Below are 23,673 nucleotides of genomic sequence, written 5' to 3'. Positions count from 1 at the left end.
CGTACCGTTGCCCCAACAGTAAATCTAAACAGGCAGATTTAAAGAGGAAACTCCCACCAGAGACTTATCTCAGGACTAGGGATAAATCAGGGCAAAAAAGAACAAAGTTCCACAGCAGAATGAGGTTATGCTTTTTATTGACTACACATTTCTGTATGAGTATATATCAGTATACATAGTCTGAGCAAAACCAGTAAATGAATAAATCAGAATTAATAATACAACAGAAAACCAAAGTTAAGTAATACAATATATTCTTATACAGTCTAGATACCTTAACACAGCCTTTCCCAACCAGTGTGCCTCCAGATGTTGTTGGACCACAACTCCCATCTTTCCTGACCATTGGAAATGCTGGCTGAGGCTGATGGGAGTTGTGGTCCAACAACATCTGGAGGCACACTGGTTGGGAAAGGCTGCCTTAACACATAGACAGAAAATTATGTCAATTTAAATCTCACTCATGAGGACTCAGATAAGCCTCAGAATAAGACCCAGCAATTAGGTAAACTGGCAGCAGCATATCACCAGTCCATGAGGACTGATAAAAAACTGCAAGGGTGATCTCTCTTTTATAGTCTCTCATTTAGATAATCCAATCTGAAATGGCATCACCTTTCCTCTCTCACAGTCCTTTCTCACAGACAGTCACCTTTCTGTTCTCACAGACTTCTCAGGTCTCTACCTCAGATCTCACCTGAGGTTACTACTGTACATCGGGAGAAACCTAATAAGCTATTCTTTCCGGTTTCTTCAATGTTTACAATTAAGCCCAGACTTGTTGATTTAAGAGCTACAATCTGGCTGTACACCCAGATTTCCTAGAGGGGGAGAATGGGCACAGGAACGCTTGTCTTTTCAAAGTACATTTTATTTCAACTCTGAAGGGGGCAAAACATTCTAACTATATAGACTTACATGATACATACATTATTTAAATGGACCTACTACTGTATATTTCAGCCATCAAATGCCTGTGTGAATAGGAATGTTTCAAAATTCTGTCTGAACTGTTAATAATGGGAGAAACAGATGTACCTCACATCTGGGCATTCCACAAATAAGAAATTGGCACCAAGAATGGGTCAGTGCCACCAGGCAGCATCCAGCAACAGCATAACCACCAAGGCCGCTTCTGCTGATTATAGGACCTCAGATGGTTGATATTAGAGGAGGCATGCTTTTTAATACTTGGGTCCCAAACTGTGTAGGGCATTTACACTAGCACTAACATCCTGAACTGGGCCCTGTAGCTCATTGGCAGCCACTGCAGTGCTTTAAGGACTGGTGACACAAGGTCCCATTAGATTATCCCACTTATCAACTAGTAGCTACATTCTGCACTAGTTGCAGCTTCCAGATCATCTTCATGGGCAGCCCCATGCACATGCAGGAGTCCAGGCAGGAGTCACTAGAGCATGAACCTGAGACCAGGCTACCCTGTTCATGATTGACCATAACTGGTGAACCAGTTGTACATCAAATATATGACATTCCCTTAGCATTGGTCCATCTAGCTCACGCAGCACAAGCTACTGAAACTGCCAGGAGTTCTGCAAATTGGTGGGCCAGATCCTTAACTCCCCTACCCCTCTCTGGCCAAATTTAACTGGTGGGTGGGACCACCTACCTGTAAATCACCTGACATCACAATGATGTCAGGTGATAGGACATTTTGCAGTCCCCATGATGATCAGGACTGCAAAGCACCATGCAGAACTTGCAAAGAGTCCTGTCCAGTGCTTTGAAGTGCCACTGATCAGCTGATTGTGGGTGCTTTAAAGAGCCAAACGGGACTCTTTACATAGGGCTTTCAAAGAATCCTGTGAGGTACAAGAAGAAAGGGGCTTGCAAAGAGCCCAGCTCAGGTCTTTGGAAATTCCTTCAAGGATTGACTGGCAGCTCTGTAGCACAGCTGATAGGCACTGAGTTTAAGCACTTTCTTCTTGGATTGGCTTCACTATGGAGTTTCCCCATGGAAAATTCTGGCTGGCTTGCTCTTGCCACAATTCAGTTCATTGGCAGTGACAGTCAGCTTCCCTTGCCAATGCACAATTGGGGGTGGACTTTAATGCCCCCAAATGTGCATTGGTTGTCGCTTTTCCATCTGCCCCACATCTGATATCATGTGATGTCAGCTGTGGGCCATGTGGGTATGGTTTTGGGGAAAACAGCCTCATGGAACCCATGCTGGGCCACAGTAGGCCTGTGGGCTGGAGCTTCCCACCCATCCTCCAAGCAAAGATAGAGGTTTTACTCTTAAGTGCTATTTGCAATCTGTAGATGCTAAGGACTGGATGTGGGACCACCTTACATGTGTAATGCATGCATTCTGCTACTGAGATCTGGCTCATCCCTTTCTCAGTGGTTCATTCACTACCCTTGTTGACCCTGCAGTTTCCACAGTCATCAGTAATAATTACAGGGAGAGACAGCAAGGTCTATGCATGGGTGCTGCATGGTTCACTGTGATGGGAGGAGAAATTTGTATGTAATAGAGATATCATATGCCTGTAATTCATTAGTTGTAAACATAAAATTATGGAAATAAATACTGTCAATCAATGGCATGATTTATCTTCATTGCATCTAGACTTCCTGGAACTGAGCAGCACTGCAGAAAAAAAGAGAACATAATATCCACTCTGATTCCTAAGGCAAGTCTAGAAATATCAGCCATTATTATTTATAGTACTCTCTTGGCAGGAAAGTAATGAAATCTTCCTGTAGAAAGATATTCACTAATAGGCAAAACAACCCTTGTGGTTTAAGAACGTATCTATAGCCCACAGATATTTGTATCAAACTTTAAAAAGCAGGGAAATTGGGCAGCTATAGTGAATGCACCAGGAAAGCAGGAGACCTGACCTCCTCTCTCAGATATTGTACTGCCCTACAAATTGGTCAAAATGCAAACACCATTTGGGTTGGTCTTTAACAGTCCAATCTACTTCCTGTGTAGCTTGGAAGAATTTGGTACATGTGCCTCTGAGCATAAGGTGAGCGGTGGCAACATCTGCCATCTCCAAAGATGAAGACTTACATTTTTGTATGTTTGTTGCTGTTTTTCTTACTTAGCTTCTTTCCTGTGTTCCTAATTGCTTGTAGAAACGACTGTTTCTACAGAGCATCTAACCTAGAAAATTATATTTCTCTTAGTATTCATCCTAGAAATCTATGTCAAATTTATATTTATTAATTTCAAAGCCTTTTTATTAGTCAATGTGATATGATCATGAAGACAGCCTTTTGTGTTTCAAACTGGAGGTTATGTTCTATTTCTAATCTGGGTGCATTAACAGTTGAATCTGAAACTGCAGTTTGATATAAAATCAGACGGATGACAATATGTTGCTACTTAAGCAATGACTCTAGCTGTTGGAAAAACCAAACTTGGCCTGCTTAAGATGGATGTTTTCAGCCTGCTATGCTTAAACTATACCACTTAAGGAAAGGTGGGCATAGTCAATTAAAAACATAGAGCACACCTAGAATTTTGCTTCCTCCCTGCTAAAACAAGATCAGCACAGCACATGCATTGTTTCTGTTATTTGAAATCATATATACCTTGTCATTTGGAAATACTTCCCCAGTTAATGTACATCATCACTATTCACGATGGAACTGCATGCCTATCTTTCACACATGCATACAAACTGCAGAAAAGAGACATGCAGTGCAATTCTATATTTATTTGGAATTAGGGATGGGGGAGAAATTCAATTCAGTTCACACTTAAAGCCTAATCTATCAAATCTGCACTTTCCAAAATAATATGGCAACCAGTCCTTCAAAACTGCACTTAATATTATCCAAATTTTGTGATACAGTTCTCAAGAGAAACAATGTTACAAAAATGCATATATTAAGGGGAAGTGTGCATAAAAAAGAATATATGAGTGGAAATAACATACAAAATGCATAATATTAGGAGACTGCAAAAATATGTAAAACACTCAAAACTGTGTATAAAAATGTGTTTATTAGGAGAAATTGGCACTAGAATGCTGTGAATTTTCATGAGAATTTTAAAATAATTTGCAAATTGCTGCAGAAATGTGGATATCTGAATTTGACTGGAAAAATGAGAAACGGAGAGAACCAAAATTGACATCCTTCCATCCCTACTTGGAAGTAAGTTTCATTCACTTTAGTGTAATTTACTCCTATGTAAGTATGCATAGGAATAGCAACCTATATATTGTAACGGAAATCTCTTATAGTACAAGTCTAACCGTGCCTGCTCAAAAGTCCTGCTGAATTAAATGGGGGGCATACCTTGAGGTAAGTGGAATTAGGATCTGCTGGTAAGGATAGAATACGTGTTTGTTTGTTTTAAAAAAAATATGTGTCAGGTCCAGGCTAGTGCAGCATAAAGGCCCAGATTGGGCCCCTTGTCAGGAAATGGGATGACTTTGGATCCAGTGGACCAGTTGCCACCCCGCTCTCTCTCTTTCTATTTTCAGGGCCCTATGACAGCTACTGCCAGCAGGAATACTTCTGGTGTCAGAGGGCATAGTGGAGTCACTCCCCCTTGACAGACCCAGTGGAGGGACAACTCTGCAGCATCCTAACCCCCTGCAGCTGCATGAACTGGCAATGGTCTAAAAGCATATCATAAAAGTTTAAAAGTAAAAAGGCCTATAACCCCTAAACAAATGGCTTTATCATATCAATCCAAGTTTCTATGAAAATAGTATCTTATTAAAGCTGCATACTGTATCAAAAGAGGAATAAAACGAAATCTTATGAACACCTTAAAATCAACAGATTTATTTATTTTATTTTTTATTATTAAATTTATTAGTCGCCCATCTGGCTGGATATCCAGCCACTCTGGGCGATGTACAAGGTAAAAACAATACATAAACAATTAAATATTTAAAACAGTAAGAACTTAACCCGCCCCAAAAGCCTGCCTGAAAAGCCAGGTCTTCAGGGTCCGGCGGAAGCTCATCATAGATGGGGCATGGCGTAGATCATTTGGGAGAGAATTCCACAGGGTGGGGGCCACTATTGAGAAGGCCCTCTCTCTAGTCCTCACCAGTCTAGCTGTTTTAACCGGTGGGATCAAGAGAAGGTCTTCTGAGGCTGATCTTGTGGAGCGGCATCCCTGCCGATGCTGGAGGCGCTCCTTCAGATAAACTGGGCCACAACCATATAGGGTTTTAAAGGTTAAGACCAACACCTTGAATTGGGCTCGGTAAACAACCGGTAACCAGTGCAACTCCTTCAACACAGGAGTGATGTGATCTCGCCGGCGGCTGCCTTTGATCAGACGAGCCGCTGCATTCTGTACCAGTTGTAACTTCCGAACTGTTTTCAAGGGTAACCCCACATAGAGCGCATTACAGTAGTCTAGGCGAGTGGTGACCAGGGCATGTACCACCGGTGGGAGCAGATGGTTGAGAAGGTAGGGGCGTAGCCTCTGTATCAGATGGAGTTGATACAGAACTGCCCGGCTCACAGCTGAAATTTGAGCCTCCATGGACAGCTGGGAGTCAAGAATGACCCCCAGGCTACGGACCTGGTCTTTCGGGGCAATCGTACCCCGTTAAGCACCAGGTCTGTATCCCCCAACCTTCCCTTGTCTCCCACAAACAGCACCTCAGTTTTGTCAGGATCCAGCTTCAGCTTATTCCTTCCCATCCAGCCACTCACCGACTCCAGACACTTGGACAGGGTTTCCACAGCCAACCTCGGTGAAGATTTAAATGAGAGATAGAGCTGCGTGTCATCCGCATATTGATGACACTTCAGCCCAAATCTCCTGATGATTGCCCCCAGCGGCTTTATATAGATGTTAAAGAGCATTGGAGAGAGGATAGAACCCTGTGGCACCCCACAAGTGAGAGGCCAAGGATCCGAAACCTCTTCCTCCAGTGCTACTCTTTGGTATCTCCCAGAGAGGAAGGAATGGAACCACTGTAATACAGTGCCCCCTATGCCTAACCCCTGCAGGCGGTCAAAGAGGATAGCGTGGTCAACGGTATCAAAAGCCGCTGAGAGATTGAGGACAAGGAAGGTGCATTCGCCTCTATCCCACGCCCTCCTCATATCATCTACCAAGGCGACCAAGGCTGTCTCAGTCCCATGCCCCGGTCTGAAGCCCGACTGAAATGGATCCAGATAATCCGCTTCTTCCAAGTGTGCTTGCAACTGCTTAGCCACCACCCGCTCAACCGCCTTGCCTAAGAATGGCACATTTGAGACTGGGCGAAAGTTATTCAGATCTTGAGGGTCCAAGGAGGGCTTTTTTAAAATTGGTCTTATTATCGCCTCCTTGAGCACTGATGGCATTACTCCCTCTTCAAGCGATGTATTTACCACCAGCTTGATCCTCTCACCCAGTCTATCTCTGCAGCTCATAATGAGCCATGAAGGGCAAGGATCGAGTAGGCAGGTGGTCGGCTTTAGGGTTGAAAGCACCTTGTCCACTTCATCAGAGGGAAGAAGGTGGAACCGATCCCACGTCACCGGAGCAACACTGGTCACCTCTGGCTCACTCCCTGTATCCACAGTGTACGGAATATCACTTTTAATACGATCGATTTTATCTGCAAAGTGTTTAGCAAACTCGTCACAGGAGACCTTATCATGTTCCATCAGTTCCGGAGCAACTGGACCGACCAGGCTCCGGACCACTTGGAACAGTCTCCTGGGACAACACTCCGCGGATGCAATAGAGGCAGCATAAAAATCTTTTTTTGCTGCCCTTATTGGCACGTGATAGGCTGCTGCAGCAGCTCTAACATGTGTTCGATCGTCCTCAGATGGATTGTGGCACTAACTTTCATAGATTAGAGCCTACTTCACCAAATGCTACTTCTGACAAAGCATCTTTGTTGTGTGGATTAATGGGCTCCAGACCATGAAAGCTTATGTCATATCATAATACATGTATTGGTGTTGGTGCCACAAGCCTTTCTAATACTTTTTCTGCAACAGACTAATAGGGCTATACTTCTGAAAAATAGTAACAGTGATCAAGCTGAAAAGGAGCATTTCTATACGAGCATCACAGAGAAGAGGGTGACTGTGGTTACAAAAACAACTGGAAAAAAATTGAACAGAGATACCCATACTATGTGCTTTGTAAAAAAAACCCTACATTCTGCACTAAGGTAGCAAAATCATGTTTATGTGATCTGTATAACTTAGGCAAATTAAGCATATCTATATAGGCTTACTTATTTAGGCTGCAATCCAATACAAATCTATTCAGAAGTGAGTTCCTTTGGGTTCAATGGGACTCACTCCAGGTAAGTGTTTATTGGATTGCAGCCTCAGTGTGCTATATATTTTGTTCTGTTAGTCATAGGGTGGGGGCATAGTGCTAAACAGGCAACTGAAGCCTCATCAGTTTATTAAACCACTTTTTAATTGTCCAAATACTGTCCAGTAGCTTAACTATAGTTTGTTACTACCAACAAATCACAATCTGAAGCCATGGTTTGTTGTTGGCTTATGAAACTTGATCTGTTTTACCACATCTTGGTGTGATGTTGAAACCCTTTCTTAACCTTGGTTTGTTCTGCCACTCCAGCCCAGACACTCACCAAACTACAAAGGCACAAGGCAACAGCAGATAGAAGCAATCTAAGCTATTGAGAAATAAGATGTTTGATCATCTGTGAGACAGCTTGTGTTTAACACATGGCTTTTTAAACAAAGCATGGCTTTGCCAGGGTGGGGCAAATAGATTCGCTGCCCCCTGAGCTGTGCTTTGCCCGTTTTTTTAAAATTGTCTTTAAAGAGTGACATGACATTGACAGCCTCTATTTAAACAATGACAACTTGTTTTAAGAATATTAATTTAAGAATAGGCCCTCTGAAAAATTCAGCAAATAAGGCAAGGTGAATGCACAACAAAAGTCTTGCCTGGAAAAGCCCCCAAAAGTCAGCTCACTCAAGAACCACTCAAGAGGGTAGATTTTTCATGGTCACAATCAGTAGTGTAGTGGCAAATTTAGAAGTGCAGAATCTTCAAGTCACACCTCCTTAGGCAGCCACACCCCTCGCAGCCCCCCCTCTTTCTCTCCCTCCCCTTCTCTCTCACACACACTGTGGATTCACTGGTGCTGCCAATATGCTGCCCCCAACCCCACAGAGAAGAAATAGGTAGAGCAGAGGCTGCAGCAACAGCCTCTCCAGTAGCGCCAGACATGGGGGAGGAAGAGGAACAGGGAGGTGACACACCATGGAGCAAGAGACTATAGAATGGGGAGGGAATTAAACAGATTTTTCACCTGTTACAGCCTGCAGCATATCTGTTGTCCTGTGATATTGTGCTTCCTCTTCCTGTTCCTCTTCCGCAGTCTGGCCCTGCTTGGAGAAGCTGTTGCAGAGCCTCTGCTATATCAATTGGCCCAAGGGGGCCCTCCTCTTCTATCTCTTCCTTCTCTGTTGTGGTGGAGGATCAGAGGGGACCAGGAGGGGGCTGTCTGCAGAAACAGTAATGGGTCAGCATCCCAATGCATTCCCCCAAGAAAACACACATAGTCATAATCACCCTATAATTACTTAAGTGATCCAGAAAAAATGTCCTATACAGTAACATGATCCTTGAGGGGTTAAATGTTAGAACTTTGTATTCTGGGTTAGAGTTAGACTCCACCCCTTGGGCTTTCTTTTGCTCTGCTTTTCAGTTTCAGTTTCACTTGTGCTCTCTACCTAGCCAGCAAAAAAGAAGCATCCTTGATTGCCTGCAGTAAGAAGTAAGAGTTTGTTTATCCTGTAGTTATTATAATGAGTAGAGCAGGATTGCCCCCTCTAGGATGCACACCTTAATGTGGTGAGGGGGTTTGAGAGTGTTGAAGAAGCTAACAGCAATGCTGTCAGGAGTCTAGACCAAGAGGCTAGACTCCTAGCAGGGGCACCCAAGGCTAGGGTTGCCATATTCCAGTTCCACAAATCCGGGCAGGTTAATTTGCATATTATGCATATTATTTGCATATTATGCAAATATTTGCATATTAATATTTGGATTGTCCAGTTGTTTTGTTCTTGTGCCTAGGAATTACCACCAAAAACTGGGGAAAGGTGTGAGAAATCTTTTTTTTAAAAGCAACATTTTCAGCCCTAAATGCCTAGACTCTAGTTTCCACCACTATGGAGTATTTATTGATTGATTAAGAGAATTTATATCCTGCCCTTCTGCTGTTAAAAACAGAGCTCAGCACAGCTTACAAATATAATAAAAACAATAAAAATACACGATCAATATAAAAACATAATAAAAACACAAAATAGCAACAAACATAAAGTAAGTCAGGGCAGCAGTATGGTTACCTTTGCTGGTCATTGACCGAAATAAACTTATTTACATTTTTTAGTATGGTTAACCATTACAGATACGATATATTTCAGAGATGTGGTGGGTGGAGAAAAACAAGAAGCCAAAATGTTAGGAAAAGGAGTCTTTCACACCACATGCTCCGTTCTAAATACTGTTGCAGCAAGTTTTACAAGTTCCTCCAGTATTCCACTGGTGCAGGCACTCAGACATTCAAAGTATCTGTATGTTTCTTAGGTTTTACAAAAGCAGGTTTTCAAAACACTGCCCAAGCACTGACTCCTGCACACAAGAGGAAAAAAAACTGAAATGTATATACTTACCCAATTTATGAGATTTTCAGATAAACTGGGTGTGTGTGTCTGAAACCACCATTTTGTTTTCTAGACACTGCCTCAGGTCAATGAAACTGAAACACAATCCCTGATTGGCTGCAATGCTGAACGGGCGGGGTTAAAGCTACAAAGTGCTATAGTACAGTACTGTTTAAAGAAAGATTTAACAGTTGAGGGGGGTGGCTGACGTTTTTATGTATATCTCGAGAACCGGACCACCTAGAAACTTAATTTTTTTAAAAATTAAAGCTGGGAATCCGGGCCACATAAGGGGCTAGCCGGGCGCCGGGTGGCATGCATAGAATCCGGGTAAAACCTGGCTATCCAGGCAATATGGCAACCCTACCCAAGGCGGAATGGTCAAAGGTGAAACACCAGACTAAGATGCTTCCAAACTCAGAGGAAGGCAATGGTAAACCACCTCTGAATATCTCTTACCACGAAAACCCTATGAACGGAGTATCAAAATGCAACATGAGATAGTGCTGGAAGATGAAACCCCCAGGTCAGAAGGCACTCACTGAGCTACTGGGGAAGAACAAAGGACAAGTACGAGTAGTGCTTAGACTAATGATGCAGCTGGGTCAAAGCTGAAAGGAAGCCCAGAGGCTGATGCACACAGATGCAAAAGGAGAGTCCAGAGTTGTATGACGCACACATGGAATGTGAGAAGCATGAACCAGGGAAAGTTAGAAATTGTCAAGCAAAAAATGGAACACATCAACATTACATGCGAGCAAACTAAAATGGACAGGGATGGGATATTTTCAATCAGGCAACTACAAAATATTTTATGCAGGAAATGAGAAATTAAGAAGAAATGGGGTTGCTTTAATAGTGAGAAGTGATGTAGCAAGAGCAATTAGGAGCTACAATGTAAGGTCTGAGCGAGTTATATCAATGAGATTAAATGGGAAACCTATTAACATAACCATCTTCCAAGTCTATGCTTCAACGGCAAACGCAGAAGAGGAATTGGAGAGATTTTACGCAGAAGTACAGGAAGAAATTGATCACACACCAAAACAAGATGTGCTGATAATCATGGGGGATTGGAATGCAAAAGTAGGGAACAGAGAAAAATTAGGAATAGTGGGGAAATGGGACTTAGGAGACAGAAATGAAGCAGGAGAAAGACTTATTGAATTCTGTGAAGCCAATAATTTGTTTCTTGCCAAACACATTATTTGAGCAACCGAAAAGACGACTGTACACGTGGACATCACCAAATGGTCAATATAGGAATCAAATTGATTATATAATTGGTAGCAGAAGATGGAGAAGTTCCATACTTTCTGTGAAAACAAGACCAAGAGCAGACTGCGGTACAGATCATGAACTGGTCGTATTGAAAATCAGAGTAAAGCTAAAGAAGAGCAACAAAGCAATCATAATGCCAAAATACAATTTAAATAACATCCCAGAAGAACATAAAGATCAAATAAGGAACAGATTTGAGGCTTTAAATGTAGTTGACGGAGAACCAGAAGAACTATGGAGTGAAGTCAGAGACGTTATCAGGGAGGAATGTTAAAAGACAATACCTCTAGTTAAAAAGTGAGAAAGATCTCAATGCATGACTGAAGATACTCTTCAAATGGTTAAAGAGAGAAGGAAAGCGAAAGGAAAAGGAGATAGAAAAATGGTTAGAACCCTAAATGCAACAATACAGCGACTAGTACGTAGGGACAAAGAGAACTATTACAATAGTTATTGTATAGAAATAGAAGAGGACAACAAAAAGGGTAGAACAAGAGCCCTGTTCCAAAAGATTAGAGAAATGAAAGGGAAATTTAAACCAAGAGTAGGGATGTTGAATAATCAACAGGGGAACACACTGACTGACCGAGATAAAATAAAAGATGGAAGCAATACACTGAAGAACTCTATAGAAGAGATGTCAGGATGACAGATTCATTCATGGAGGAACCATATGATGAAGAACCAGAAATTTTAGAATATGAGGTGAAAGCTGCTTTTAAAATACTTGGAAGAAACAAAGCACCAGGAACAGATGGCATAACAATAGAGTTGCTACAAGCTACTGAGAATGAATCTGTTCAAATTTTGACAAAAAGTTGTCAAGAAATATGGAAAACTAAACAGTGGCCCACAGACTGGAAGCGTTCAATATTATATCCCAATTCCAAAGAAAGGGGATCTCAGGGAATGCAGTAATTTTCAAACTATTGCCTTAATATCCCATGCAAGTAAAGTAATGCTCAAGATTCTACAACAAAGGCTCTTATCATATATGGAGCGAGAAATGCCAGATGTCCAAGTTGGATTTAGAAAGGGAAGAGGCATCAGAGATCATATCGCAAACATACACTGGATAATGGAATGGAGCAAGGAATTTCAGAAGAAAATCACCCTGTGCTTTACAGCAAAGCCTTTGACTGTGTGGATCATGAAAAACTATGGAATGCTTTAAAAGAAATGGAGATGCCACAGCATCTGATTGACCTGATGCGCAACCTATACTCTGGACAAGAGGCTACTGTAAGGACAGAATATGGAGAAAACGATGGGTTCCCAATCGGAAAGGGTGTGAGAAAGGGGTGTATTTTATCACCCTATTTGTTTAATCTATATGCAGAACATATCATATGGAAAGCAGGATTGGACCAAGATGAAAGAAAATTGGAGGGAGAAATATCAATAATTTAAGATATGCAGACGATACCATAGTACTAGCAGAAACCAGTAATGATTTGAAATGAATGCTGATGAAAGTTAGAGGAAAGCACAAAACCAGGACTACAGATGAACGTCAATAAGACTAAAGTAATGACAACAGAAGATTTATATAACTTTAAAGTTGACAATGAGGACATTGAACTTGTCAAGGATCATCAATACCTTGGCACAGTCATTAACCAAAATGGAGACAATAGTCAAGAAATCAGAAGAAGGCTAGGGCTTGGGAGGGCAGCTATGAGAGAACTAGAAAAGGTCCTCAAATGCAAAGATGTATCACTGAACACTAAAGTCAGGATCATTCAGACTATGGTATTCCCAATCTCTATGTATGGATGTGAAAGTTGGACAGAGAAAAAATGGATGAGAAAATCAACTCATTTGAAATGTCGTGTTGGAGAAGAGCTTTGCGCATACCATGGACTGCGAATAATTGGGTGTCAGAAGAAATTAAACCAGAACTATCACTAGAAGCTAAAATGATGAAACTGAGGTTATCATACTTTGGACACATCATGAGAAGGCATGATTCACTAGAAAATACCATAATGCTGGGAAAAACAGAAGGGAGTAGAAAAAGAGGAAGGCCATACAAGAGATGGATTGATTCCATCAAAGAAGCCACAGACCTGAATTTACAAGATCTGAACAGGGTGGTTTATGACAGATGCTATTGGAGGTCACTGATTCATAGGGTCGCCATAATTCGTAATTGACTTGAAGGCACATAACAACAAAAAAACATTTCTGAATGTACATTGGTGAGCTATGCCATAGACCTAAATGTGATAAACATAAATATGATAGAAATGGGCCTGGTCTAGTTGGAGATAATATGCAGTTGTATCTTTGTCTTACTGTGATCATGGATCACTGAAAACAAATTCTAATGACGGAATTATAGGCTATTTTTTGTTGGCCTTTCTTCCTGAACCTACCAGAACCCTGAAAAGTATACATCATCATCGGAGATCTTTTTAAAGTGGAAGAACACTTGCATAACAATGGTAATAAATTATAATTTAATTTGAGTCAATTATCAAAACATGTTGGTCAGCAGCACTATAGTGTATTCACTTTTCAGCAAGATACTTGCATGAAAATGTAAACCTCATCTCTGGCAGCTATACAAATAAACACTTCAGGGAGCGCACAGCAATGTAAAGTTATTGTTCCTGCCATTAGCAAAATAATATATTCTTATTTTTTAAAAACAACAAGAAGACAGCTATTCATGGTCACTGTTTTTAGCCATGCCTAAACAGTATAAATAACATCCTGATTCTATAAGTTTTGACTGTATAATATTAGGATTTTCATATCAGATCCATGCAATATTCAGCTTCTCTTTTTTGTTACATCCTTAGATCAATTAATTATGCCGGAGAATTCTCACAACAGTTCCATGAATTACAGTAGTCCAGAACTACTTTGAAGTAAATGTTTGTTATGTTATAATATTATAAGAATACAAAATAATCCCGTCACTTTCCATTCTTTCATTAATTATGACCATCTGTCCCAGAAATTTTATAACAGCTAATTCTAGCCTAAACACAGGGCGCAATAAGATATTATTTGCTGAACCAAAATGATGGAAACATGAACTCTCAAATTTTTACTTAGAACACTTCTACAGATATAGATATAAAAGAATAGTAATAATTAAAACATTTATGATGTAACATTGCAGTTAGCAATGATGTTTATATCTTATGTCATAATTAATTTGTTAGTCTCCAGAGACTAAGTTGTTAGTCTGTGGTGCAGAGTGGTAAGCGGCGGTAACGTAGCCAAAGCTCTGCTCACGGCCAGAGTTCGATTCCAACGAAAGGAGGAAGTCGAATCTTGGTAAAAGGGGTCGAGGTGCACTCAGCCTTCCATCCATCCGTGGTTGGTAAAATGAGTACCCGGCATATGCTGGGGGGTAAAGAAAGGCCGGGGAAGGAACTGGCAATCCCACCCCATATACATGGTCTGCCTAGTAAACGTCGCAAGACGTCACCCTGAGTCGGAAACGACTCACACTACAAGTGCGGGGACACCTTTACCTTTTTTAAGTAATCACTATGGATTTGAAAAATCTACTATGATATACTTTAAAGGGGTATTGTGAGGATAAAAAAACCCTTTAAAATACTTTGGCAAATTTAAAATGCTATTACAAAAAGTAGGATGGTGCAGAGGATGGCTCAGATGAGAACTCAGTGTGCAGAGCCTAAATGTAGTACAGGAGTCTGCACACTACCCCAGGCAAGCGTGTCACAGCCACACACTGGATTTGCTGAGGACCTACATGTAAAGTCTAATGTTTGTAGCCTTGAATATCTTGGCTGTGTCCCAGATCCTTTTTTGTTTTCCTTTGCTTTTTTTTCATGGTTCCAAATCTGACTACACACACCTTCCACAATTCAAATCAGGTATAGGCTGGCTGAAGACAGATGTTTATTATTATCATTTCTTATTTATTAGTATTACTTTTATATCCATTTCACCTTATAAAGTACTTTCATAACTGGGTGGTATGTAGCTTGGTCAAACTTGGGAGCAACCTATCCTAACTTGCTCCAACATTTGTGCATAATATACATCCTCTCTAGTTCACCAGTTGGGCAGAACATTCAGCCTGTTTTATTATTACTGGTGGCCTTGTGTTTTGTTTCTAATTGGTTTAAGTGTTGGCTTTCTGCTGAAAGGTTATTATTATTATTTTTAATATATCTCCATCTGCTCTACATCCAGTGTAGTGTAGTTGTTAAGAGTGTTGGTCTGGGACCTGGGAGACCAGGGTTCAAATCCCTGCTTGGCCATGAATGGGCCAGTCATTCTCTCTTAGCCTAACCTACCTTACAGAGTTGTTGTGAGGATAAAATTGGGAAGGGGGAAAACCATGTTTGTACACTACATTCATTGAGCTCCTCGAATGAAAGGAGGGATATAAATAAATAAATAAATAAAGTAAATCTTCATGCAATATGTAAAGCACTTTCCAGAGGATCTTCAGGGGCTCCCATGCGTAGGGCATGTCATTTCTATCATTTTTTAAAAAAAGTTTTTTGTTTTAAACATCCTACTGACTTTAGGGACTTTCCACTGAAGTGACACTGACATCTAGGCGGCAACTCCAAGGCTATATCCGAGAAGTAAAGGATTATATACTGCACCCCTTTCGATACATCTGACGTCCCACAATCAGTGACAACATATATGATTGCTCCGTTTTAAGCAGTTTGTGGGTCGCATCCAGCGTGACGTCCCATAAATTTTATGGCGGCAGCAACCACTGTATGGCAAGGTGGGTGTGTACGCTGGTTAGGGCGCGCTCCTCACGCTCTTTTAGAGCAGAATGTGTTGACACGCTGTCATTAGTTAATAACACAGGAAGGTGAAGAAAAACAAGAGGCGCGACACATACGCAGCAGCTACTTAAGAGCCACAGCCAGCTTTTTCGACTTGGGGGTTCATGGCTGCCTGACGTCGGGGCCAGGCGGCGGGAGGAACAGTTTAACCGATATTTACAATCTCGCGCGACAAAGAAAGCTGTGTCTCAGCGCGCGCGCGCGCGCCGCCAACATATCTTGCACTATGTCGGCACTTCCTTGCTAGGGAGAGGGAGAGGCGGGGACAAGAGCGAGCGAGAGCTTTTCTCATGTTCGGCCAGAGCTTTGCAGGGGAGGGCTTTCTGTAGCGCCCGAGCGTCCCTTGTACGCTTGCGCAGTAGACAGGGCGAGTCTGGGTACAACACGCTGAGCCAGCGGGTGGCTAACTGACACCACTCTATTCGGCTCGAAAGAAGGGGAGGCGGCGGGCGTGGGGGCTTTCTGTCGCTGCGTGCTGACATTTTAAACCCTCGCGTGGCAAAGCGAGGCTCGACAGAAGTGGCTCCTAAGGATGGTGTTCGAGTCGGTGGTCGTGGACGTTCTGAACCGGTTCCTGGGCGATTATGTGGTGAATCTGGACAGTTCCCAGCTCTCGCTTGGCATCTGGGGAGGTAATGAGAGATAAAGTTGGCCCGATCCAACTTAGCCTAACCCGCCCTTGTCTGACCCCCCCCCCCGTCAGCCCCCTCTTCTTCAGGAGGAGACTGCTGGGCTCCTCCCCTTCTCGTGTCCCTCTCTTTTCGGGGTGCGTCTGTGTATGTGTGTGACGGAGGGGAGAAGGGAGGGGAAGTGTGTGTTGCTCCTGCTACTGCATGAGGGAGGACCAGAACGGTCATTTTCACTGTGACAGAAATGAAGGCAGTCGCAGGTCCTTAACGAGTCCTACAGACAGCTGTTTCCTCCTCAGGGCCCCCTCTGGTCGAGCTCGCTGACTGGCTCCTTTGCATTTGTGTGTCCTCGCGGCTACGCCAGGCCCTGTCACGTGGGCAGCTCCTTGCACGCCTTGCCTTCTCTCGCCTGCTCGTCACTGCTCTCTTTTTGTGGAGCTTCACTGGAAAGGGGAAACAGTGCAGGTGAAGTAGAAACGTTTTTTAGGGTCAGTTTCTCCGGGGCAGCGTCAAGAAGCAAAACATATCTATACTTTATATTTTTTATAAAAAATTAATGTTATAAAAATATTTTTTATAAAATATTATATATTTTATACTGAATCTATATTTTCCCTATGCTTTTCTCCCACCCATCCCAGTTCGATTTGGACCAAATTTTGAAATGGGGAGGAGAGGAAAACACAGAATATAAACTTGAGTGTTTTTCCCACTGGCCCTGCACAGTGATTCATTAATGTGGATCAGTATGTCTTGTTCACTTTGTGGTAGTGAGCAATACTTTAGATCTATTATTGAGTGGCAACGGTAAAAGACAACTTTCAGTTCTTCTGGCAGCCCTAATCGCCCTGCAGTTTGGCTTATTTCATTTATATCATATCTGCCTTTCATAGAACTCAAAAAAGTGTTATACATAAGGTTCCCAGACAGTGTTCTATCCAGGCACTGACCAGATTTAGATCTGCTTAGTTTCAGCGAGGTTGCAGTAATGTGTTTTCTTTTAAAAAGTGGAATATATACAAGTTAGTATGTGTTTGTATCATCATTCTGTTATAATTATGATAACTAATTTTGTTACATTAACCTTTGAACCATTCACTGTATGACTGGAAATAGAAATATACTCCAATCTTTTAAATGTGTGTAATTGCATTTGCCACAAGTGAGTGACTGTTTTTTTAAACTGGGTTGTTGCTTTACCCAGCTTTTTATAGAAATAAGGGGAAATACTGAAGGCCTCTTTTACAGTTTACCACCTTAACAGGTAGATGCTGTAGGTCTGTAATGCTCAATAAAAGCTACTGTTGCTATATATTTTTTAAAAAAATGTACACTACATACAATGAACAGATGGCTCTCTGCCACATGTGCCCATTCTGTACATCTCATATAAGGGGGAACACATGGCTGCTTCAAATGTTGTATGCAGGTCTGTAATGGGTATTGTCTTAAAATGTAGTGTAAAAAGTTGTCCTATACCAACTGTAGATTCACAGGTTTTCTGTCTTGGCAGCTTATTGTGTGGTTTCTTTTTCTCTTTCTCTTTCTTGTTTTTCATGCTCATGTACCTGGGAATCACTTGTTCCTTTCAAACAAACAGTACAGAATTCTACAAATCAGTCCTACAAAACAGTTCTACAAATTCTAGGGGCCCCCTACATTATTTATTTATTTAATTTGTATCCTGCCCTTCCTCCCAGCAGGAGCCCAGGGCAGCAAACAAAGCACTAAAACACTTTAAAACATCATAAAAACAGATCTTAAAATACATTAACAAAACAGCATTAAAAACGTTAAAAAAACAACTTTAAAAAAGGGTTAAAAACATTAAAAAATATATTAAACAATTCTGTTTAACATGTAACCCTAAATCAAAACATATACTTTGAGAGATTTCAGGGATTAGTACCTTGATCTTCATTATATAACTTGTCACTAAGCCAAATAAAGCTGTGTTTAAAAGTGCTTGTGTACAAAGTGTCTTAGAAGTGTTTATAATGCAAATAACTTTGTTGAGAACTGAAAAAGGATAAACAATTCAGGTAGACAACTTTGTCTGTACTCTGTATTTCCCACGAGGACTGTTTGGTTTGGTTTCTGACTTGATAATAGACTTTCTCCTCTCCTGGGTAAATCCCATCTACAATAATATTTTTTTCCTCTTTTCGTATGTCCTACGTAAATTATTTAGGCCTTATTATTATTATCCAGTGCTTTGGCAGAAGCATAATATATTGAATGGCCTGTTGTATGTCTGCCTTTATGCAGCAGTGTTTTGACAGGTACAAGCTGTTTTAACAGTACTCTTCTTTGAGTACTTCCAAGAGGAGATATTGAACAATCCCCATGTATAGGTTGGTGGTCAGGCTGGCATTGTCATGATCAATGGTGGCATTAGTTTTGGTAGTAAAATAGTGGTAAGAAGAAAGCAGGCCCTCCCTTAGCATGTGCGGGGCCTGGGGCAAAAGCATAGTTGGGGCCCCCCCACATTCTTTTCCTCTCTCTATATCCTTTCCTCCAGGCAGCGGCTGCTAGGAGCTTGTGGCTGCGGCTCCTTTTTTTGCAACCTTCGTTGGCGGCAGTGGCGGCCTTGTATTTTTTGGCTGCGGCTCCCTTTTTTGCAGTGGGCAGACTCGCTTAGTGTTTCTCACTGTGAGGTTTTCTCCTTCCCGGCTCGCTACTGCGGCCGTCAGGACACCACCACTGCACCTCTTCCTCCCAGCTCGTTTCTACGCTCCCCTCAGCTCACTACTGTGGCCGTGAGGAGGACGCAGCGGCTGCTTTTATATGCAGATTGCCAAGCGTGGGGGCCCCCAAAATGCGGGGCCCAGGGCAACTGCCCTGCTTCCCGGTGCCTAGGGGCGGCTCTGGAAGAAAATACTGGAGGAAACATTTCTACTAATGATATATCGCAGGTGGTGTTAGAGTGTTTAAAAACTGAGATCTATATAGATGTATAAATATACTAAGGTTACAATTTGGTTATAGAGGAATAACCAATGTCAGGTGTGCTTTAACTTGAATTCCTGCATTGAGCAGGGGTTGGACTCGATGGCCTTTTAGGCTCCTTCCATCTCTATGATTCTGTGATTCTATGATTCTTTGAATGACCTCAAATCCACTTAGCATGCAAGACGTAGTGGGATTGGTGTCTGCATTCTTTAGCCAAACATCTGCTGTCTTATTGCAGGCAGTGGCTGAAGCTCTGTGGTAGGGTACATGCTTTGCATAAAGAAAAGTGAGGAGATCAGTCCCTAGCACCTTGGGGTTCAACTAGGAAAGACCCTGTATGCAATTTTGAAGAGCCACTACTATTCACTGTAGATAATACTGAGCTAGATGGACCAATGGTGGCTTCCTATGTTCTTAAAGTCTGAATTTAGTGGCACCTTGCTACTATTGGTGTTAGCATATTAAACGATTTATCTTCTTGCTCTGCATAATTTTAAATAGTGAAATATATAGAAACTGACATATATTTGTCTGCTATTCAATCCTACAGTTTTTTGGATTAACTCAAGACTAACTGTATTAGTCAATTTATAAGAAACTCTTATTTTCAGTAAAAATTTCAAAAACCATTAAAGAGTATGCCAGTCATTATTGGTATCTAGTTCCTGTTAAAAATAGTTGCCAGCAGACTTCACCCTTTTTTGAAAATATAAGGAGCAGTATTTACCCCACTGTGAAATGTCCCTTCTCAAAGCTTCACTTCAATCTGTAATTTCTCCAAGCTAACCATCACAAAAAGGTGAAAACCACAACTGTAATATTGACAACAAAACTGACCACAAAATGTGGGTAAGCACACTATAGGAGAGCTATGGCTCAGCATTCTCAGAGTCATTTTTCTGGGAGTGGAATCTGTGTCTACATATTATGCAAAATGTTGAAAATAACAACTTTATTTTACTGAAGACATGTATGTAGATGTAGATGTACTGCCTTCAAGTCGATTCCGACTTATGGCAACCCTATGAATAGGGTTTTCATGAGGATGAGAGGCAGTGACTGGCCCAAGGTCACCCAGTGAGCTTCATGGCTATGTGGGGATTCAAACCCTGGTCTCCCAGGTCGTAGTCCAACACCTTAACTGCTTAACCACTACACAACACTGGCTCTTGAAGACATGTATATCCTACCCTTAAACCAAAAAGGCTCCTAAAGTAGCATAGAGAATCAGAAGTAAGATGGTCTCTGCCCTGGGAGCATAACAGTTTGTTTTCTGGTCCAAGGGTTTTATCCAGAGCTGCTGTTCTGCTCACACAGCAGACTTCTGCTTTCACAATTGAAATTCCTTGTCCTGTCACCTGCAATCGCATGCATATCCTGCCCTTTGTCCCAGTAGTAGCCCAGGGCAGCAAACAAAAACACTAAAAACTCTAAAACATCATAAAAACATACTTTAAAATATATTAAAACAAAACATCTTTGAAAACATCTTTTAAAAAAAAGCTTTAAAAACACCTTAAAAAGCACATGGGAAGAACAGAGGAAGGGAAAGTCCCCTTTAGTGAGCAGAACAGTGTTGCCACAACACCAAGGCGGCATGGCTACCCCACCACACAGTTCTTCCCTTGGAGAGCTGACTTTATGGGAGTATGGTTTTCCTTTATCATCTTTTGGTTGTAATTCTGAGAGATATAACTGTGTTACACTGACCATGAGAAGGATGATGACAAGCACACGAGTTACTTAGTTTCCAAGTGAAGAAATAGTAACATCCTTTTCAAAGTTATTCTGGATACTTTCTCAGTTCATGGAGTGATGTCAGTTTTCTTAAGAATGTCTAAGTTGAGGTGTATAATGGTGACACACAGCTCCCTTCCTTCGTAACTTCTGGTTCAGGTTAGGCTCTTCATGATCTGAACTGTTGTCTGGGCACAGTGATGTAATAGATGAGAGCTAGTAAACTGAGTTTGAACCCTGGGAAGAGAGAGGCACTGTGGGTGAGTGGTCCCTGTGTACAAGAGATTGGCCATTTGCCTGCTCTAAATGGGGTCACACTCCCTCTTAAAGAACAAGTATGGAGCTTGGTGGTGCTCCTGGATCATCTTTGTCGCTAGAGGTTTAGATAGCATCAGTGGCTAGGAGTTTCTTTTAACAGCTATGGCTGGTATGCCAACAATGGCCATTCTTGGACAGAGATAGTTTGGCCATGGTGATTCATGCACTGGCAAGCTCAAGACTCAATACACTGTACATGGGGCTACTCCTGGCAGGGCTGGCACCATGCATGCTGGGGCCCTTGGGCCTGTTCCAGGCCCCGGCACCTGCCCACATGCCCCACCTACTTTTCCCTTGAAGTAAATGCTGGCTGTGCTGCAGGTGCATGCCTGCCATCAATCAAAATGGTGGCAGGGGCATCAGTCCCTTAAGGAAGCCTCGACCACCATCTTCGTTGATGGCAGACATGTGCCTGCAGCACAGCCAGCATTTACTTGAAAGGAAAGGCAGGTGGGGCTGGTGTCGCAGGCCTGCACAGTAGTAGGGGGGTGCCTAGGAGCTCCCACTCTGCAGCAGGGTCGGGAGGCAATGCTGCCGCGGATCCTGGAAGCGAGTGCTACCCACTCACCCTAAGGGGGGACTCTTAAGGGACCCCTCAGGCCTAAAGGGCCCTCACCCAGGGCCTGACCTGGCTGCGCTTTGGTGCCGGCTCTGACTCCTGGGGCTGGTCTGGAGGCTCCAGCTGGTGCAAAACACTGCAGCTGGACTGTTGATGGAGACAGACTATCACCAGCACATAATCCCAGTGCTCAAAAGTTTGCACTGGATGTCCATATGCTACCACATTCAAGTTTCTTGTATTAATTTACAAGGCCCTTTACAACTTCTGTCCACAATACCTGAAGGACAGCCTGGTCCCTTATATCCCTGCCCAGTCAGCAAGGTCTTTGAGAGAGTCACTGTTACTTGTCCCTCATGGCTTGGATGCACAGCTCATATCCTCCAGGAGCCATGTGTTCAGTACTGTCTGCCCAATTTTATGGAACTCCCTTCGAGTTGAAGTCAGACAGGCCCCCTCCCTCTTGAACTTTCAGCATGCACTGAAGACTTTTTTTTATTATACCGAACATTTTAGTTGAATTCTGATTTTGTAGTTTTAGCTGATTTTTATTTTTATTGTATTGAGTTACTTGTACACCACTTAAAATTATTGTAATTAAGTGGTATATAACTTGTTGAAGCTAATAAATATGTGGAAGGAATTTTCATATGATGCACAGGTTTAACTAAAGTTGTTCAAATTTCTTCTTGGAAGAAACACTTCTTTAAAAAAATGCCTATTTGCATGGTTCTAGTCCATGAGATCTAGATGACATCTTTGGTCTGCTAAGGTAGCAATTGATGTAATAAATTGTAGACTACCAAGGGTTTTTCTCACTCAGTTTGCTAGTGGAATGTAGATAATAAAGAGCAAGCAGCTAAGTTGATGGTGGACCAAACTCCTTAGACTTAAATTATTGAATGTAATGTTGGTAAACATTGGGTAATGGGGGAAAGAGACTTGTTCTGCTACCACAGGCAGAAACTACCGCAACTTTTCAAGTAATAAAGCTTGAACTCTTGTTCCCGTGACACTATACTATATATTCAGGCACAATTTATTAAAAGTAAATGCTTTTACAGTAGCCATTTCATCTGGTAATAGTAGAGGGATTGCAAAGCCTTTCCATCAGCTCTGCTAAAAGACCAGCAACTTAAAAAAAACATATTTTGTATTGGTTTTGTCATATAAACATATAGAAACATAACAAGAGAAACAAGTGTACATGATCATGAAGTGTTATAAGCATATTGGTCTTTTCCTTACTATATATAGTCCAGTTTAGGGTTTGTCCAGGTATATCTTTCTATTCAAGTACAAATCTCCATAAATTCCTGTGGGTTGAAGGTGGTTTGTAACTTCTGACTTCTTCCTTGAAATATTTCCATTCCAGCAGATTATTATGGGAATTCTGTAATGAAGGAATATTGCCCAAGTTTTTTCTTCTTCTCCCAATCCCTTTTCCTTTTGTGTTGTGTTTAGATCATAAACTTGCAATTCATATTTGTAAGCCTCTCTGGGAGTTTTTTTGGATGAAGAGTGGGATAAAAATGCTTTAAATAAATAATAATAGTTATATACAACATAAAAAGAGCCTGCAGAGTCAGGTCAGTGGCCCTTCTAGTCCAACATCCTTTTGTCAAACTCGTCAACAAGATGCTTATGGAAAGTTGAAAAGTAGGACCTGAGTGCAACAACGCTTTACTAATTTGTGGTTCCCAGCATTCAGAGGCATACTACCTCCGACAGTGAAGGTAAAACATAGCCATCATGGATATTGTTGCAGGGCATGGATACTGTCGTAATG

The 23,673-nt window shown here is 41.8% G+C and overlaps 1 protein-coding gene and 1 long non-coding RNA gene across 4 annotated transcripts in view; one reads left to right on the top strand and one right to left on the bottom strand.

Annotated features, from left to right (window-relative positions):
• Window positions 1-1,276: 1,276 nt before the first annotated feature.
• On the bottom strand, window positions 1,277-15,805 carry LOC133377978 (uncharacterized). Its single transcript, XR_009760822.1, has 3 exons — window positions 15,409-15,805; window positions 8,250-8,444; window positions 1,277-2,614 (listed from the first exon to the last, which is right to left on the bottom strand). It is a non-coding gene; the product is annotated as an uncharacterized LOC133377978 (long non-coding RNA).
• Window positions 15,806-15,938: 133 nt separating this feature from the next.
• The window catches only part of VPS13A (vacuolar protein sorting 13 homolog A), a 304,094-nt gene continuing 296,359 nt past the window's right edge, over window positions 15,939-23,673 (top strand). For all 3 annotated transcript variants that reach the window (XM_061627500.1, XM_061627520.1, XM_061627510.1), the window contains exon 1: window positions 15,939-16,321. In XM_061627500.1, coding sequence (XP_061483484.1) covers window positions 16,222-16,321 — 100 coding nt within the window. In that variant the 5' untranslated portion in view covers window positions 15,939-16,221. The remainder of the gene's footprint in view (window positions 16,322-23,673) is intronic.

Source organism: Rhineura floridana, chromosome 1 (genome assembly GCF_030035675.1).
Source record: "Rhineura floridana isolate rRhiFlo1 chromosome 1, rRhiFlo1.hap2, whole genome shotgun sequence".
Taxonomy (NCBI): domain Eukaryota; kingdom Metazoa; phylum Chordata; class Lepidosauria; order Squamata; family Rhineuridae; genus Rhineura; species Rhineura floridana.
This window is presented reverse-complemented; position numbering and strand designations above follow the sequence as displayed.